Genomic DNA, 19,088 nt, shown 5'->3' with positions numbered 1-19,088 from the left:
GGAATGACTGGATGAAATTGTAAGGCCTGGTGCCATGCAGGAGGTCAGACCAGAAATCAGATGATCATAATGGTCCTTTCTGACCTTAAAAAAAAATCAATGAATAATTTAACCATGGGGTGGCATACTAGAGTCATGCTATGGACCATGGAGTTTCTGAAACTATTGACACATAAATAGGCTGTCTTCACTTTTTTAGGTTAGCTGTGTGAGAATGAGCACCATCCACTCGACAGCTGTCCTCGCTGCAAAACAAAATGAATAAAAGCTGCTTGCTAAATCCTTAAAACACAATCATGCCAGAGCCATGTAGAGTTCAGAACTGTGACCACTCCCTAACCACGGTAGAATTAAATCCTGGCCCACTCATAGTATCTTACATAGCATCTTGATTTTACACTCAAACTGAATCAAGCTGTCAAATACTCAGAGCCACCAATACAGACCCATACAAAAATACACCTTTATTGGACTGCGACAACTTGACTGTGACTTTGGTTTTTGAAGAAAACCATTTGAGATTTCAAATGATGCTCCAGTGAGGACTTTTCGTAAACCTAAGCTAGCTAGATGGACGGGAGAGGCTGTTCTATAGATGTTGATAATACATGAAAGCTTCCTACATAAACTGTCAGTTACCTCGAAAAATATATATATTTACACAACAAATCACTAAGTGTAGGAATACATGCTGGTGAAACATCTTAGCAATTAACAGTGACAGCGCAATGACAGGTTCGTACAGGCCTGACACGGAACATGTCACAACCAAGAAAGTGCAGTCAGCTTCACTGTTCATATTTCTGTGTGCAATGCAGAGAAGGCCAGTAGCTCTCTAAGAAAAGGCGTTCTGAAAAGCATTAACTCATTTGGCTCATCATCCAGATTCGTGCCCTTGACATCTGTGGCTGCTCAGTAATAATTAATCCACCTTCTCAGATAGAACAGTTTATCACCTTGAACAATAGCAGCCATTCACCAAACAAGACCGAGACTCTGGGCAACAACATTTCTCTTGACGTAATGTAAGTTCCTTGCAGTCAGGTCGCAAACAGTCAACAGACTTCTCTCTTTCCAGCTCTAACGCTACAGACTTCTGAGGCTAATCCAACAGAGAGCAGGAGGGCTGCAATTGAGAGCAAAGACACAATGGCACTAGGTAACATTGCAAACCCCCGGAATCAGGCCTCTGCAGGTTACCTTCCCCAAGTAAACCCCCTCCCCCAGGCCCAGGGTTTGCTCAACCCATTGCAAACACCTGGGATTGCTCCTCCACCATAACCCCATGGGGTTGGTAGCCCCCCTCCTTGTAAGCCCTGCAGCTCTCTCCTCTGGGGTTGCCTCCCTAGCTAGAGCCGCTCACCACTGCTCCCCCTGCCCAGCCCAGCCCAGCCCACTGTGTGCCTGCTGGAGCCTCATGCTAGCTAGGCGCTACCCTCCCTGCAAGTACCGCCCGCAGGGGCTCTTCCCTGCTCCTGGGGGCCATGAGGTCGCTCCCCTGGTTAGCCCCACCACTCCTGGGGCTAGTGCCCTGGAGTCACCCCACTTTGGATCAACCCCGCAGTGCAACCCCCCCCCCCGGTAAACCCCCCATCCCTGCACACACCTCCAGGTGTGACCCCCCCCGGATACCGCCCCACACAGCCATGGGTATAACCCCCCCCCCCCATCCCTGCACACACCTCCAGGTGTGACCCCCCCCGGATACCGCCCCACACAGCCATGGGTATAACCCCCCCCCGCAGTGTTACCCCACCCCCCCGCGTTCTCACAGCCCCAGGCCGCTCCCCCGGGGCTCGCGCTGAGCTCGGCGGCCCGGCTCCGGCTGCGGCGCATGTGCCGCGTCTCCTCCCCCCGCCCCCCGATCGCGGCCGGAGCCGAGCCGCGCCGGGGACGGGAGCGGAGCGGGAGGCAGCGCCGAGCGGAGCGGAGCGAGCATGAAGGACCGGACGGGGGAGCTCCGCGCGGTGAGCGCCGGCCCGGCCCGGCCGCGGGCGGTGTTGGTGTGGGGCTGGCCCCGCGGGGAGATGCAGGGTGCTGCGTGCGGGGCTGTGGCCCCACGGCCCCAGGAGTGCGGGGGGGGGTTGGAGATGTGCCCCTCCCCCCTGCAGCTGTCCCCGGAGCGCGGCTGGAGCCGGGGTGCAGCCCCCCAGGGGCGGGGCGGGGCCGGGCGGTCCTGGGGAGATGGGCGCGGGGAGCCAGCCGCACCTGTGCGCGGGGGGCGGGCGGGGAGGTTGTGTGACTTGTGTGAGTGAATGCGGCAAGCAGGGGAGCAAACCCCGGACAGGCGGTGCGGCCATCCCGGCGGGTGCGGGGCTGGGGTGCGGGTGCGGGGCTGGGGTGCCTGTCCCCGCGCAGAGGTGATGGCAGGTTTCTGGGTTCCTTCGCTTTGCCAGCACCGAGCCCGACCCGGCACTAAAGTGTGACTGTGTGTGACACTCCTGCTGCAGGGCCTGGCCAGCCGCCTGTGAGTGCCTCTGCCACACTCGGGGTGTGGGGGGCGGGCGGGCCAGTGACACTCGGGGTTGTCGGGACTAGAATGAAAAATCTCCCCACACCCCTTCTGGCGAAGAGGTCAGGAGCGCTGGTGAAGTTTTGGCCCCCGCTAGCGCAGGGGCGGCATACTCAGGGTGGGCAGAGAAAGATGGGAACTGCTGGGGGGAGGGGAAGAGCTTTGTGTAAGTGAACTTGACCCACTGGCTGGGAGTGCGGAGGTTGTGTGTTTGGGTCTGAACATCTCCCCAGGAAGCCTGGCAGAGGCTGGCTGAATGGGTGTGCAGGTGACAGGTTGACGGGAGGGTGTAGGAATGGGTATGATGCACCCTTTGAGCTCTCGGAGGGGAAAGTCAGGATGTGTGCATCAAACACCGGCTTTGTCCCTGAGCCCTCCTCCGAGGCTGCTTCATCCTGACGTCCAGAGAGCTTGCCATGGCTGTGTGTGACTGTCTGAATCTGTCGGGCCAGACTTTATTTTGGATGTCCTTACTCAGTGGACCAGGGTTTACATTCAGCGGCGGGTCTTGGATGTCAGTGGGTTTGCTGGTGTGGGTCTGCCATCAAAGTGTACGCCTAGCTAGCCCATATAAACACCTGTTCTTGTCATTGTTACCCTCCCTCATCCCCCTCTGCTTTTTGCTACATCCACATGTTGCATCCTGTACTCCCCCACTGCTGCAGCTGAATCAAGGCTGACAGCCTCTTGTGCCCACACAAAACCCCTTTGAAGTTAAAGGTCCATCCATGTTGATCCAATTGCAGGATCGGGGCCCTTCATTGTAAGTTCTTCGGGTGAGTTTATTCAGGACCGAGCACAATGTAGTCCAGATCTTCACTGGAGGGTCTGGGCACTCTCACAATATAAATAGTAAATAACTCCATTAACCAGATCTTACCTGACTCTGCATCTTAGTGGGCATCTTTTGTCTAAATTCGGGAGAGTATATATGCTTAGTTACACTTCCTAGCAAAGATACTGGCTTCAGAATGCAACTGAACAGCGTTGCTGAGGATTTGCCTTTGTAACGTTTCCTGGGGGCTGCAGGAGGGAAGCTCTCCTAAGAAGCCGCAGCAGATCCCAGGGACAGAGAAATTAGAGATTGGGAGTTTACAAGAGATCTCACAAAGATTCCAGATATCCAGCCTGTTTTCCTTTGTGGAATTTCAGACTTTCTCCTGATTTAATTTTTTTTTCTCAACTCTGTTGGTATTTTTGCTTTTCAGGTATTTGTAGTTTGCTATCATAGCTTTTTACTTGCTATTTAACCTAAGTGTACATATTTAGCTGTTTAACTCTTTTCCCTCTGACCCGTTATCATTTCTGTTGCTTTTTCATTCTCTCCGGTTTGCAGATATCATTCAGTTAACGAGAAACTAAGAGCTGCATAGGATTGTAGGTGCAGTCTCACCAGTACTGCTTAGACAGTTTTGCTTTCTTGTTTCTGACCTGAGAGCTGCATGCCAACAGCCCAGCGTTTTGTGAGCATCCTTGCCACCATCTCACGCACTTGGTTTTCTGTAAATCACTATTGCCAGCAACCCGTGTATTCTGTGAAGATGGAAATGTGCTGCAGAATCTCAGCCTTTCCTGGGGAAGTGGGGTGGGGTGGGGTGTGGAGAATCATGCTGCTTGCCTTCCTGGTTGTGAAGGTAACTTTGAAAATGTGAGACCAGGGTACCCGGTTTCGGGTTGTCTGCTTCAGTTTGAAGACAGCCTCAGACAATAGCTCTGAGAGATGTGAACTGGCACATTCAGGTCAAACAGAGAGATGATTCTGAAACCTAAGAATGCTGCTTTAATGTAGGCATTAGCTTTGTCATTGCTGGTCATGTTAGAGGAAACACTCGGTTAAGCTCCCATACCTCACCAGTTGCCGTAAGCCCAGCAGCTAAAACCTCCAGCCTCCCCTTGATAACATCTATGATGCAGTTACTCATGGTCATCAAAAATAACCCCTACCGTGGCACATGACAAACTGGACATGTGGGGCACAGCAAATGCATTTTGTCTATCAAAAGAAATAGCGCAAGGGCCACTGTCATAGTAGCAAACATTTATATTCTGGAAGCCCCCCAAAGGCCCCAACTGGGATTGGCGCCCCATTGTGCTGGGTGCTGTACAAATGGGACAATCCCTGCCGCTGAATGTACCAGCAAAAGGAGCCAAAATCGTTGTTTTTGTTTGTCCTGCAAAAATAGTGGTGATGCTTGCCTCTTCTGGAGTCCTGAGTTCAAATCCGGAGTTAGGTCAGGAGTGAGAATGAAGCAGGTGGCCTCATTGCTTTCATCTATGTTAGTTTTACAGTGATGGGCACTAGTATATATCAGTATTCCTGCTACTCCCCTTTCACACGTTTTGAAATTACCAAACTGTTTGGTGCAAAGCAGTTTCTGCTCTAGGAACTACTAGAGTAGATGGAGAGAGAGAGAGAGAGAGTGTGTGTGTGTCAGGGTCAGGGTTGAAGTCCACTGTCAGAGCTGTGATTGATGAACTTGCTGAGTGCCTGCCTGCCCAATCTCTGCTGCAGGCAGCGCTTTCCTTGATTTTATGAATGCTGTTGGAGACGTGATAATCCCGAATAGAGAGAGGAATCATTTATGAATGATACAATGGGTTAAACCTAGGATGAATAGGAGAAAAGGAAAATGTAGGCTGAGTACCAGGAGAAACTTCTAATGGTGAGCTCTGTTAGACTCTGGAATTGTCTCCCAAGGGAAGGGGGAGATATCTTGCTACTGTGGACATGTAAAATTGGGCCGGACAGAAAACAAGAAAATATATAATAGGGACGGCTGTCTATTTTCTGTCATTCTGAAACAGAAAGAGTGTGTGTGTTGAGAAGGGAGGGGGATAAATGAAGGAAAATTGCAGCCATTCTGTTCAACAGAAGCAATTGGAGAACTCCCAAGGCAAGGGACTCTTCCTCCACGTACAGTGTGGACTATGAAATAGATTTGAAAATAAATAAAGTCACGTGAGTGTCCTGTTGGCAGCCACTAGCTGGCTGAGAAGTGACACTGGCGGAGTATTTCCAATGAATATTTTTAAATATTAAAAAAAAAAAAGAGAGAGAAAGGGCCCTTTCGTTTCTATCCTGCTTTGATACTGGATCCGCAATTGAATGAAATACCGATAGCTCAGTGTTGAACATTTCTAAAGGCTGTAAACATTGACGTCCTTCTGCTCCTGACAACAGCATTCCAGCAGGACTGTGTCTCCCTGGGACCCCTTCTCTGCCAGTGTCGTGCTGTGTCTCTTCAGCAAGATGGCTGCCACCAGGTGTAGGATTGGGAAAAACATTTTTAATGAAAGCCTTCAGTTGCAGAAACTTTTCATTCTCTGAATGGCAGGACGGGCTTCACACCCTGTAAACGTCAGAGCCGAACGGGAACAGCTCTCATTTAAGCACCTGTGTGTCCCAGAAGACAGCGTTAAGGTCTTCTGGGTTGGGATTGTGTGTCATGGCTAGAGATAGAAACCCTAGGGCAAGGGGAGCGAGAAGTGAAATTTCTGCAGGAGATGCAAACAGCATGTCAGAAAGGCAAAGCACTAACGTAATGTTTATTAAAAGAAATGGTAAAGGGGGCTCTATCTGGGGAGATCTTCTAATTTGCTAGTGGCTCCTCTAATGAATTGAGGTTAGGAGGAGGCTTGGCTTTCTTTTTCCTGTACTTGTGTTGCATGTCTCTCTAGTCCAGTCTTATTAATAATCTGGGCCAGTTTCTTCTCATTTTCATGTGTCTTGTAAATTCAGCTAGCAAGCAGATAAAAAGATGGCTCTAATCGAAGCTAAAGGAGAGCAGCAAAAGGCTTCTGTTGCCTCACAGACAATTGCTTCGCATTTTAATGGGATTCTTAAAATTATGATTGAATTTTAAGATTTAAATTGCAAATCGTAGGACTTCCCTCAAATGTTCTGGGTACAGTGGCTTTTAAGCACAGTTTATCAGATCTAATGCCCTGGGAAGGGAAGGGAAGGGCAGGGCACTGCTCATAGAAGAATGGGAATTCGAAACAGTCAGGGAATGGGAGATTCATGTATCCTCTTGGAGCTAAGAAATTTACTCTAATGTGAAGAAAGAGTCAATTGGAGACCTGATCTTGAAAGATTTTTGTACTGACATCAGCTGTGCAGATTGCAAGTCCTACTGAAATCAATAGGGGAGTCTGTTTACACCAGCTGAATTTAGCCCTTTGATTAAAGAGTAATGTGTTGCCTCCCAGTCCCATCTGTTCCCTTATTTCTAGGGTTAAATTCAGATTTGTAAGGTGTCCCCAGTGAAAGGGGCAGCTGCTGACACAGTCTGATTCTTCCTCTGGCAGACGTCCTCAGGGAAGTGTAATTTGAGCAATTGCCAAATTCTGAGCTAGCTTAGGTGCTGGAAATCCAAATTCTGAGAGTCCTTGGCCTGTTTAATACATGCTTTGATTGGTAGCATTAAAAACCATGTCACAAGCCAGAACTGTTGTGCTCTCTGGATAGCTCCTCTTACTTGTTACATCCCACCATACCTGAGACTTCTCAGGATGTTCCTGGGTAGGAATAACAGAGGAAATGAGCAGAGCCGCCTCTGAACTGGGTGACTCGTTGTTTCAGAGGAGAATCCAAGTAACTTCTTTTACCTCTGTCATGGTGAGTGCTTTGGGCAGTTTGACTCTGGACCAGCCAGACCTGTTCCTCTTCAGAGAGCAATATCTTCTTGAAACTGGCATTTTTCTTAACATTTCCCACTGTTGTGCTGCAGTCGGCGCACTTCCACAGGTGGGAGCGCTAGTGTAGACCAGCCCCCGGCATTCATAGCATTGTGTCATCTAGATGTGCCTGAATGGGGCTAGATGACGGGATGAGAAAATGTCTGTACTGGTGCTGCCACTTAGATGATTGGAGATTTTCAGATAAATGCTAGTGTAGATGCAGGCTATAACACTTTCTGCAGGTGCCATGCTAATATGTCAGTCCATCTTCTCTCATTATTATTTCTTTAATTTAGCCTCCTTGCAGTTGCCTTTATTCAGGGCCTGCCCTGTGCTGGGGAAACTAGCTAGTATTTCTCTGTTCTCTAGCGTATGTGTAGTATAGCGGGGCTCAGTCCAGACTCACAAACAGTCTTCCAGCATGCAAGCTGAGTTACTGTGTGTAACTGCAGCCTGCCAGCTACACTCTGGCTCTCCCCAGCCTTGGTTATGCTTCAGGGTGATCCCAACACATCCCCAGTCCTGGATCTTCCTCCAGAAATGTATGCCCTGTACTGCTCAGCCCTTTCCTGGATAGTACATACATATAAAGTCCATTATTCCTTTAAGGGGATAATACGCCCTCAGGTATAGAGAATGAGGTGAGCTGGGGGGAGAGAGGGGTTCCTTGGGATGTTTGTCCCTCGTTTTTATAGTTTGTCACCCTGTCAAAAAACATTTCCAGCTGAGAACCAGGAGAGACAGAGTCTATGTGGAAGGATATTCCCTGCTGGTTTTTTTCACCTGTTTGAATCTTTATTTCCCTTCGTGCTTGATGATTCTGTTCACTTCTTAAATGCAAATTAAGGCAAGCACACATTCCTTTGTTTAGGGCAGACCTGTTTGCCAATTTCTGCAGGGCTGTGGGATTTGGAACATGTGTTAATAACATCATCCAGGGGAATTTGATAATTTCACATACAGTGTCGCCACATCTATTTTATCAGGACAGCATTGAGCAGCAGATTGAGTTTTCAGATGATACCTTACAAGGCATACCTCGTACAAAGATGATTACAGTAGTGTGTAGGGTGTAAATACAGGGGTGTATTCAATCACAGTATGTCTCTACTGCAATCCAAGGGCGTGACTGCATCTTGAGCAGACATACCTGAGCTAGCATGCCCTTCAGTGTGACCTAACCCGTGCTGAAGTGCGCATTGCCATGGCTTCGCTTCTCTGCTGCTTGTGCTAGTAGATTAAAGCTAGCTTGTATATGTTCTTCACGCCCAATGATTGCAGCAGTGCCATCCCCCAAGTGAAGGAGTGCTGGTCTATGTGACACAATGTACAGTGTTTGAACACAGCTGTGAAGAGTCAGGTTAGCTGACGTGTTGACCATGAGTCTGGAGTCAGTGCAGACCAGCATCGTGTCAGTGAATGCTGATTAAACCTGGGCTGTGTTTAGTGCAAAATCATGCTTGGCATCATGTCAGCCAATTTGATTCATCGCATCCATATTCAAACATGGTAATATTTTGTAGTTGGAGGCCAGCCCTGAGAGTCTCTGCCTAGCCTTCTTGGGCTTGAGCGAGTCTGTCTTTCCTGTCAGTCGTTCCTCCTCATTGTGTCTGGCAGATAAATGGTGGGGAGGCTGGAACGTGGTGGTTCTCTGGAGATGAATCCAAGTGCCCACTGACACCTTCAGACCTTTCCCTCCTTTGACTCTGAGAGTAGGAGATGGTTCTTTGGAATATGTTCTAGGAATTATTTTGGAGTTCTCTGGCCTGTGTTACACCGGGGGTCAGACTAGGTGATCACAACGGTCCGTGAATTTGTCCTTGGGTCTCTAGCACAATGCACTACAGCCACTTGGTGAGGTTTAGAAACCTGGTCCCATTTAAGCGCTGTTCTCTGTGATCTCTTAAAATGCTGTATGAAGCCATCAGTTTTACAGGGGGCTGAGATTCTCCACTGGTAAAATATTGAACAGCAGGAATTCAACAGCAGAACTCAATGCAATATAAATAGCAGAGGTATGACACTGAATTGATGGGAAATCCCTTTATACACTTGAGGTAACAAAATCAGCGTATCCTAACTGATAGCATAGGAACACCACAATTAAAGCTGTAAGATAAACTCCCTTCCCCACAACTTCCATAAAGAGGTCCTTCCCAACTGGAAGTTTCCCTATGTGGTGTCCTGCCATAGGAGGATGATGATGATTATTATTTATTTAGATTGAGGTGAGTTGGGAGAGAAGTGATTTCAGTGATTTCATTTCTGGAAAAAAGTCTTCATGTTTTATTTCGCCATCATCTCAAAAATATCTTAGTCTAGGAACTTCAAATGTACTGTGTTCTCTAACCCTCAAGAAGAACTATGCATGAGGGTATATTGAACTTCATGGCATAGACCAGTGGTTCTCAAACCAGGGGTATGCGTACCCCGGTGGGAACGCAGAAGTCTTCCGGGGGTCCATAAACTCATCTAGATATTTGCCTAATTTTACAACAGGCTACATAAAAAGCACTAGCGACGTCAGTACAAACTAGAATTTCATACCGACAATAGCTTGTTTATACTGCTCTATATACAATACACTGAAATGTAAGTACAATGTTTGTATTCCAATTGATTTTATAATTATATGGTAAAAATGAGAAAGTCAGCAATTTTTCAGTAGTAGTGCGCTGTGACACTTTTGTATTTTTATGTCTGATTTTTGTAAGCAAGTAGTTTTTAAGTGAGGTGAAACTTGGGATACTCAAGACAAATCAGCCTTCGGAAAGGGGTACCGTAGTCTGGAAAGGTTGGGTTGAAAGCCACTGGTGTAGGTGATAAAAAGCTATTCAGTATGTGCAGGGGAATGGGTAGGGAAGCTTGGGTTCGCGTGAAATCTCTGGGAACACTTTACAGTACGCTTTGTGAAGAGTATCCCACGTCTGCCACAGGTGCTGGAAGTAAGGGTGCTGGCCCTGGCTTGAGGTGGTTTCCATTATATACGAGTTTCCAGTTTCGTTCAGTGGCTCTCAGCACTCCCACTCTACAAATTGTTCCAGCGCCCTGCCATCTGAACAGGAGCGAAGTGGGAGATGGTGTGAAATGCCTCGGTAGCTGTTAAGCAGTGCAGGACCAGAGAGAGCATGAGTGGGCTAAACTTTCTGCGGAGAATATTGGCTGTCCTGACCCAGTCTGCTTCTCTGCTCCATATGGTAGGAACTCTCTCTACAGGAGACATTTGCTCATCCAGGATATAAAAAAGTGGGGGGAAAAAAAAGAAGAAAATTCACAAACACATTGTTAAGATAGATTCGGAGGTGGGGGGGGGGGGCGTTCTGATGGTTGAGCCTGTGTAACAGGGTCGCTTGCTGCTAAGGGGCTGGGGTTAGCAAACCTTGATTACAGAATGAGCTGCACCTGCCAGAGAGCGGGGCAGTTGCCCAATAAAGAGCTGCGGTGAAGGGGGGCCGGTCAGGAAATGGGAGAGAGACTGCAGAGTGTGAAAGGCTCCTGCAGGGAAGACCCTGAGGCTGAGGAAGCTGCAGTGAGCAAGAGGCTCTGACTGAGGGAAGGTTTGGGGCTGGAAGCCAGACCAGAGGGCTGAGGCAAGGCTGAGCTGGGGGTACTGGGCCCAGCTCCTGCTAGAGACCCTGACTGGGAGGAGAGCTGTGGGGCCTGGAAACCAGAGGGCTGAAGAAGGCTGAGCTCCAGCCAGGTAAAGCCTGAGAGGGTTTGAATTGGAACCTAGCTCTGGGAAGGAGGACTGAGCGCTACCTAAAGGAGAGAACAGGTGAACTCGGTTTGGGACCTGGCAGCCCAGTATGCAAGGACTCAATAAATGGGACCGCAGGCCCAGGGAAAAGTTTAATGACCTGGGACTGTGAGTTAAAGGGCCCCAAAGAGAGGAGAACCTGGCAGCAGTGAGCTCTGGCCACAAGGAGGCGCTCATGAGGCTGCCAACCCTGTTCTAGTTGGGAGCGGGAAGCAGGAACTCCTGGCTCCCAGTCCCAGCTCTGTTACTTGGGGCTTTATACATATCTTTTAAAAACAGTCTGCCTCAGTTTCCCCATATGAAGATATGGATTGGAACTGTGGTGTTGGAGGCCACTATGCCACTCCAACTATGCCTCATGGATCAGAAGGTGGACGGTCTAAGAAGGCAGATAGTGTAGGGAGGAGATGGATTCACAGCTATGCTAGACCCCATCACTCAGAGTGGAGGCTAGCCAGTTTATTGATGGGCAGGTGGCATGTGTGTGCATTTGGTGCAAGGAGCTCACGGCCCTCAGAGATTGAGGAGGGGCTCGTGAGACCAGAGTGTCTGGACTGGAGGAGCTAAGGGAGACAGGTACATAGAGGAGACTTTCCGGGACCCAGAAGAGCGGTCCCACCTGCAATCTGACAGCCTCTGTGCTGTGGAAGAGGATGGCAATCTTGGGGAAGGAGAACATCAAGCTGGAGTGAGAGAAACCCTCCTTCCAGATGATGTCATGTTATTGTCTCACACTGAGGATATCCTTCTGGGGGAGGGGACCCCAGTTATTAGGAAGAGACAGATAATGTTAATGGGGGGATTTGATGATTAGAAATATAGATAGTTGTGTTTGTGATGACTGAGAACCATGATGAATTGCCTGCCAGGTGCAAAGATTGCGGACCTCTTGAGACATCTAGACAGACTAATGTGGCCTGCTGGGTAGGAGCTGGTGGTCGTGGTACATGTAGGTACCAGTGACCTAGGGAAAGGTAGGAGAGAGGTCCTGGAGGCCAAATTTAGGCTGGTAGGTAAGAGATTGAATTCCAGGACCTCCATGGTAGCATTTCCTGAAGTGCTTCCAGTTGCAGTTAGAGACAGAACTGCAGGGTCTCAATGGTGGATGAGACAATGGTGTTGGGTGGAGGGATTTAGGTTTATTAGGAACTGGGGAACCTTTTGGGAAGGGAAGTGCTGTAGAGGAAGGATGGGCTCTGCCTACACCAAAATGGAACCAGGTTGCTGGCCTGTAAAATTAAAAAGTTTGTATGTGAGTTTTTAAACTAAGGGCTGGGGGAGAGCCGACAGGTGTGAAGGAGCACATGGTTCAGACAGAGACATCCTTTATGGGAGGATCTATATCCTAGTAAAGAGGAGAGAACGGAAGCTGGTAAAGTACAGACAGGAACTGAAGACAAACAGTCAAATGACAGAGTCCTATTCACTTAAATCACATGAAGGCAGACAACTAAATATTGACAATTTTGTAAGTGCTTGTACACAAATGGTAGAAGTCTAAATACAAAGATGGGTGAGCTTGAATGCCTGGTATTAAATGAGGATATTGATATAATATGCATCACAGAAAATAGGTAGAACGATGATAATCGGGGACACATAGCAGGAATAAAATATATAGGAACGACAGAGTAGGCCGTGCTGGTGAGGGAGTGACGCTGTATGTGAAAGAAAGCATAGGGTCAAATATAATAAAAATCTTCAATGACTCAAACTGTACCATAGAATCTCTATGGCTAGAAATTTCATGCTCGAATAATGAGTAGAGCAGTAGGAATGTACTGCTGACCACCGGACCAGGATGGTGATGGTGATTGTGAAATGCTCAGGGAGATTAGAGAGGCTACAAAACCAGAAAACCCAATAATAATTGGGGATTTCAGCTATATTGACTGGGTACATGTTACCTCAGGATGGGATGCAGAGAAAAAATTTCTAGACACCATGAATGACTGCTTCTTGGAGCAACTAGTCCTGGAACCCACCAGGGAAGAGGCAATTCTTGATATAGTCCTAAGTGGTGTACAGGATCTGGTCCAAGAGGTGAATATAGCTGAACCACTCAGTAATAGCGACATAATGGAAATAAATTTTACATCCTTGTAAGGGAGAAATATCAAACAAAGGGTTATTTTTTTGCAAACCCTTACAATTATTTTAATATGCCCTTCCCGAGAGCTGTCCATGTATTTCTACCACACTGTATAATTCAACTGCAGCAGGCCATGAATGCTCAGGTTCTCTCTGCCGATGTGGTTTGCATCCAGTTGGCAAGACTTGCCTTTTGCCGTTGGGAGTGGATGGATGTGTTTTTTAAAAAGATGTGACATTCGGAATCCAGCTCCAAGTATAGCTATGGAGCTACACTGCCTCCCTTCTCCCACAACCCCAGTGAAATGTCAGGGGGGTTTAAGTTATAATTTAAAACTTGTAGCCAACCCTTGCTCCATCTATTGTCGTTAATAATACATTGCTGCTTCTGGAAATGACCGCTCTGTTCCAGGCACAATCATGAAACACGTTTTTCTCTGTAGCAGTAGTATGCTTTTGTTCATCATCTGGGTAGTAAGAATTTTAATAATACAATATTGCCTGCCCCAAGCCTTCAGAGTCCTGAGGCTGGGTTAACAGTCATGAGATTTTTGTTTTAAAACCAGCGTTTGGGTTCTTTTTCTTATTTCCGAGCCTATGGGGCACACTCGTTTCGTGCTTACAGGCTTTTCTCTGCAACCACGAGCATTAGAAACTTGCTTTTTTAAAAACGAAAGCTGAGTTCCTCATGCCATCTGTTGATTCCAGCAGCTGGGGCTTTAAGAAAAACACCAAATATCCTGAGGCTCACAATAAAATTGCAAGAGTTGGCTACACAGACTAACTTTCACTAGGTAGTTTTTATTTTAAAACTGATGGTTCAGGGGCAGGGGATGCGGTGGGCTGAAGAGCAGGTCTTTACCTCCCCTAGAGAACTGGACAGAAGTGCTGTCTTGGGACAGAAGTGCAATTGTGTTGCTTGGTTTTGTGATCTCTAGTGGACACTGGTTCACTTCACAGGGAAACTTTGCATTTTGGCTTGTGTACGACGTGTGGCCAGGTAAGAGCCAAGGCTGGAAGAACAGGGTGAGTGAGGGCTGGAGGTTAAGGTTGATGTGCCCTGGAAGGATGAAACAGCAGATGTTTCAAGTCAGGATTGAAGTGCATGGACTTTCTTCTCAGCAGATTGAACCTTTGCTCCTCAGGGTGGAGCTTTCCATCAGGCAGACCAGAGACCCTGAAATGATGGTCCTGGAATCCTTTTCTGCTTGGCATTGCTGCTTTTTTAAAATCACATGTACATATTTTGGAGCAAATGTGGCTGCTCTGCTTCCTTGCATTTGAGGCCCCGCAGGGAACCTCTCTAGGAATTCACCTGAGAGACCTTGACAGCAGGCGCACGCTTCGGCTGCCAGCTGAGTGTCAAACGCTCCCTGCATTCCTGGGGTAAGGAGTGAGCGGAGAAGAGCCTGCAGCTCGCGGCTCCTTCCCTTGGCTGTGATGGTTCTGTGGGTGAGGTGAATTGGCAGAGCTGTGCGGCGAGGAAACTTTCACTGCAGCTGCCCACTCAGGGCTAGTGTTGTTAGCTCCTTACTTTCAAGGCCCTGACATTCAAATAGATAATTAAAACAATCAAAAAATCTGTAAAAGCTGATCACACGTGATGTGAGTGAGAGAGGTTCTGAAGCTGCTCAGGTTCCTGCCTACACCGAAGGAAGGGTGCAGAGGCTGAGCAAATGGAGGCAGAGAGAAAGTAAGTGACTCGCTCCATGTTTCCTGACTCTGCCTTCTGCCCTATCCGCTTGGACTACCCTTCTGCCCTCTAACAAATACAATAGGCCCAATTATAAGGGCATGCAAGGAAACAATCTAAAACCTGGGAGATTTTGTCCCTGAAAATTGAACTGAAACGTTTTAAAAATAGATTGTATTAACCCCCTCCGTCCTTTTTAGGAGCTGTCATTAGGCCAGCGCCTGTGAAGACTTTAAAATACCGAGTAAATACACTTTAAACCAAACGGGAACATCACTTCTTCTGCTGTGTGCCTGCCTGGTCCTAAGTTCAAGGTTTAGTGTTGCCTCTGCGAGTGCTGATGTCTCTAGCGGGGAAAAGCACGCAGCTCTGTGTGCCGTTTGTGCTTTAACCGGTGCCTCTGACTGCTGCAGCACACACAAGCTACTGCTGCTGTCACCAGTTCAGCTCGGCTTGTGTTAGCGGCGGTGGGAATGCTAGTGTAGACAAGCTGCCGGTGTTTCAAGCACTGTGTTGCCTAGGCCTAGTCTGAACAGGATTAGTGTAAAAACACCTGCATCTGTCTTGAGCCCTGTCCATATTAGCCAGGGGCAGCAATGTTGGGAGTTTTTTGGCTAAAAGGCCTAGTGCAGAACCCACCAGAGTTCCCTGCAATCATTGGGTATTAGCAAGTTTTTAGAAGGGTATTTGTAATGTTTAAAGCTGCACAGGCATCCCCATAATGATCGGGGCTGGAAATTGGGAGTTTCAATTCCCATTAAAAATGTTTAGTCCCATGAAGCGTCTCTCACAGATTGCATCTGCAATGCACTACCGAGTTAAATAATCGTTCTCTGCCATTTAACAACGACGAGACAAGCTTTCAGAGAGCGATTCCGGATTCCAAGCGGATTGCTTCTCATGGTACAGATGTGCACCCTGTGAGCTGCTGAAAATGGCAAGGAAGCCAGACGGTGATGTCAGACGCATCTGGGCCCTGGGGTGTATTCATCCCGGAATTCCCATGTGCGACGTCTTGGCATGTTCTTGGTAGCTCTAATAATATGGGCGTGGTGAGCATGAATCTGATACGTGTTAATAGTGCCATCTTAGTCCAGTTATAACCGGGTTGATCCTTTGGGCCCTTGTGCAGCCCAGAGTGTCTTGTAGGATGAGGTAGATCCTTTAAGGCTGGGTTTTTGGGAGTGGTAATTTGCAGCTGGAGCTCGTGGCAGGGGGATCAAATGGCCACAGGCTGGAAACAAGACCTACTAGAAACGAGCCAGCTGCTCATGTAGGAGAGATCAGGGCTGAGGCAAGACCTGAGGGTAAGATTCTATGGAGCCACCAGGCAGGATGCCTGGAAACAGAGCCCAGGGGGTGTGAGCATGAAGGAGGGAGAAGTGGCAGAAATCTGAGGAAGGGCTGGGTACAGGGCTTAAGAGGAAAGCAGCCAACCAGAATGAGGAAGTCGCCCTGTGGGAATAACAACCAGAATCCGGTAGCACTTTAAAGACTGACACATTTCTGCAGGCATAAGCTTTCGTGGGCTGCAACCCACTTCGTCAGACGCAGTTGCAGCCCACGAAAGCTTATGCCTGCAGAAATGTGTCAGTCTTTAAAGTGCTTCCGGACTCTGGTTGTTTGCTGTACACAGATAACACAGCTGCCCCTCTGGAACCTGTGGGAATAGTGATGCAGGTGGATGAGATTGAAGCAGGTAACCTAGTTCAATGGTTCCAAGCCTGGGGTGCACGACCCCCTTGGAGGGCGCCAAAGATTACAGGGGCTCCATGAGGTCATTTAACCCCCCCTGAGCCACACACTGGCCGGGCACAGCACCCCTGAGCTGGCTGGAGCGGAGGAGCAGCTCCCCCAAGCCAGCCGGAGTGGAGCAGCCCCACCCCAGCAGGGGCCTGTGGCAGCCCTGGCCAGCCTGCCAGCGCCCGCTGCCTTCATTGCTCTCCATCCATGAGGGACAGCAGAGGTGGGGCCACACGGGGTGTGCGGTGGTGGCTGCGCCAGGGAAGGCGTCACTTCTTACTCAGGTAAGAGTCATTTATTATTTATTATTATTATGTAATTTAGTGTTACTTTTATTATCATTATATGTGTTTATGGCAGGTGAGGGGGGCGCTTGTCTTACCTAGTGTTAACTAGTGGGGCTTTCACTCAAAAAGATTGGGAGCCACTGATCTAGTTAGGGCTTCAGGGCTGGAACACAGGGTGGAAAGAGGGACTGAGCTCCCTCACATCTTTGACTGTGCCTCCTGGAGGGGGTGAATGGACACTTCTGTGCTGAGGGGAGAGGACAGGAAGGAGAGCCCTGCATCACGGGGCAGAAAGAGCCATGCCTAGAAGGGCAGAAGCAATGGAGTAATTCTGAAACCCTCTTTGCCAAGGAAGAACTGCTTGTGCCAGAAGGCAAGGGAACTGTCTGTGTTTGCTGTGTCATGTCTTAATAAACAAGCCCCTGGCAGGGGAAATGATGCTAAAAACCTCTGAGAGTCAGAGGGGAAATGGAGACATGGATGATCAGGCTTTGGGATGGGGCTAATCAACTAAAATCCACATAGGAGATGAGCTGGGAAAAGATCTTCCTTAGTTATGAAACCATAATGAACATGAATTTAAAATTTAACACGGTCTTTACTAGGCACAGGTTGGCTCTGAGGCCTGCATATTTATGTTCGAAATGTCAAAACAAGGAGGGAGACCTTATCTACTCACTGGGACCACGCTCATCTGTGCACAGTGGAAAAGTGATGGGCCCAATGACTGTCATTGTGGGCCTGAGTTTGATGGCTAGTCTAACTGTATGTGTCCTAGAGCATTGGTTTTTAATCTCTTTTCATTTGCAGACCCCTAAAAAATTTTGAATGGAGGTGTGGACCCCTTTGGAAATCTTAGACAGAGTCTGCAGACCCCAAGGGATCCATGGCCAGTCTTACCCAGACTGGCCTCTTGAGAGAACAATTTAAAAATACAAGACGGGGAAATGTTTTTGTAAACATAGCCAGCTAATTTATGGATTCCAATTCATATGACACACTTATCAAAACTGCTCTAGGTGTATGTACAATTTACACTAAAAACGTTCCGTCAAATCGGAGCTGAAATAGGCAGCTAACAATACCACATGCTGTAAATGCTAAGATATGCCTCCCCACTACAAATCAAAGGTAAATGAGCTTTCCATTGTGCCCTGAAGGTCAACAAATTGGCACTCTGCTGGATCGATATGGGGATTACATAGATGGGTTAGTGCTAACGTTGGTAAATGGGTGATACTCTGTTAGCGGGAAGGGTTGCTACACTGGGAAGCTTTCCTCTTTACATGTGCATTCTGCCTTCAAGTAACACAGCCCTGGGTTTGCTTTGTTAGGTGAGGTTTGGTTTTTGGGTGGGTTTAAGGGCTAATTAGGGATTGATCGGTGAAAGGAGGGTGTAGCTGTCTCTTGGTTGTATACTGTTATCCTTGGTAAAGACTTGATATTACAAAGAGGAGCAAGAAACTGTACTGATACCGAAACAAATATATTGCTGTAAAGGGAAGTACATGTACTCTAATGTGACAGATGGAGTCTCTCCCACTGAAGATTGTTGCGTTTACTAGGAGACTCTGAGTCTGATCTGATGAGGACTGGAGTTCCTTGCGTTTCCATTTAAGTCAGTGGGAATTGAAGGTACTCTGCACCTCACAGAATTGGACCCCATATGATTTGAGTTTAGAAGAATGATGAGACACTGTGACTATGAGCCATGGCTCATTTGCTGAGTAGGTGCTGATTATCTGAAGACATTTAAGCCAAAGGGGTTTTACCATGAGTTCCCATTGCTTTAATTGTGAGAATGGTTTTGCCTTTGTCTGAGTCACACAGATGCTACACAAACATTTGTTTTACTCCATAGCCCCTTAATTAACAAGAGCCTTATACTTTCTAAGGAAATATGCAAAATAATCACTGCAGGCAGAATATGTACAGTAAGGCTCAGTAAGCTAAGAACTGTGATGAACTGTTACCTTCAGAAAATGTATGGATATTAATAAAGAGGAAAGTTAGAAGGACTCGGAGACTAGGCTATCTGCAATAATACGTGCACTCCAGATGGAGCCAGGAGCTTACCTTAAGCAAACACAAATGGCAAGTGATGTTAGAATGTCCCTTTGGCCATGAGGCCTTCAGGGATGATATGTAAAGCAAATGCACAATGGAGGGGGAGACAGCAAGGAAATATAGATGAGGAAAAGGAAACAGAGTGGTAATGTGCACTGCAGATACCAAGGCACGCATAAAGAGGTATCAGACTAGGGAGCAAAATTTTAAAGTAGAAGAGGTAATACGCCTTAAATAGGGTCTGATACCTAAGAACCA

The 19,088-nt window shown here is 47.8% G+C and overlaps 1 protein-coding gene and 1 long non-coding RNA gene across 4 annotated transcripts in view; one reads left to right on the top strand and one right to left on the bottom strand.

Annotated features, from left to right (window-relative positions):
• Positions 1-449: 449 nt before the first annotated feature.
• LOC137146475 (uncharacterized) lies at positions 450-1,849 on the bottom strand. Its single transcript, XR_010917956.1, has 2 exons — positions 1,773-1,849; positions 450-1,126 (listed from the first exon to the last, which is right to left on the bottom strand). It is a non-coding gene; the product is annotated as an uncharacterized lncRNA (long non-coding RNA).
• STX1A (syntaxin 1A) overlaps positions 1,822-19,088 on the top strand; it is a 183,988-nt gene continuing 166,721 nt past the window's right edge. For all 3 annotated transcript variants that reach the window (XM_067537738.1, XM_067537739.1, XM_067537737.1), the window contains exon 1: positions 1,822-1,967. In XM_067537738.1, the coding sequence (XP_067393839.1) occupies positions 1,938-1,967 (30 nt within the window). In that variant the 5' untranslated portion in view covers positions 1,822-1,937. The remainder of the gene's footprint in view (positions 1,968-19,088) is intronic.

The sequence above is a fragment of the Emydura macquarii genome, unplaced genomic scaffold (genome assembly GCF_026122565.2).
Source record: "Emydura macquarii macquarii isolate MOO-44397 ecotype Brisbane River unplaced genomic scaffold, CSIRO-AGI_Emac_v2 contig_450, whole genome shotgun sequence".
NCBI lineage: Eukaryota > Metazoa > Chordata > Testudines > Chelidae > Emydura > Emydura macquarii.
This window is presented reverse-complemented; position numbering and strand designations above follow the sequence as displayed.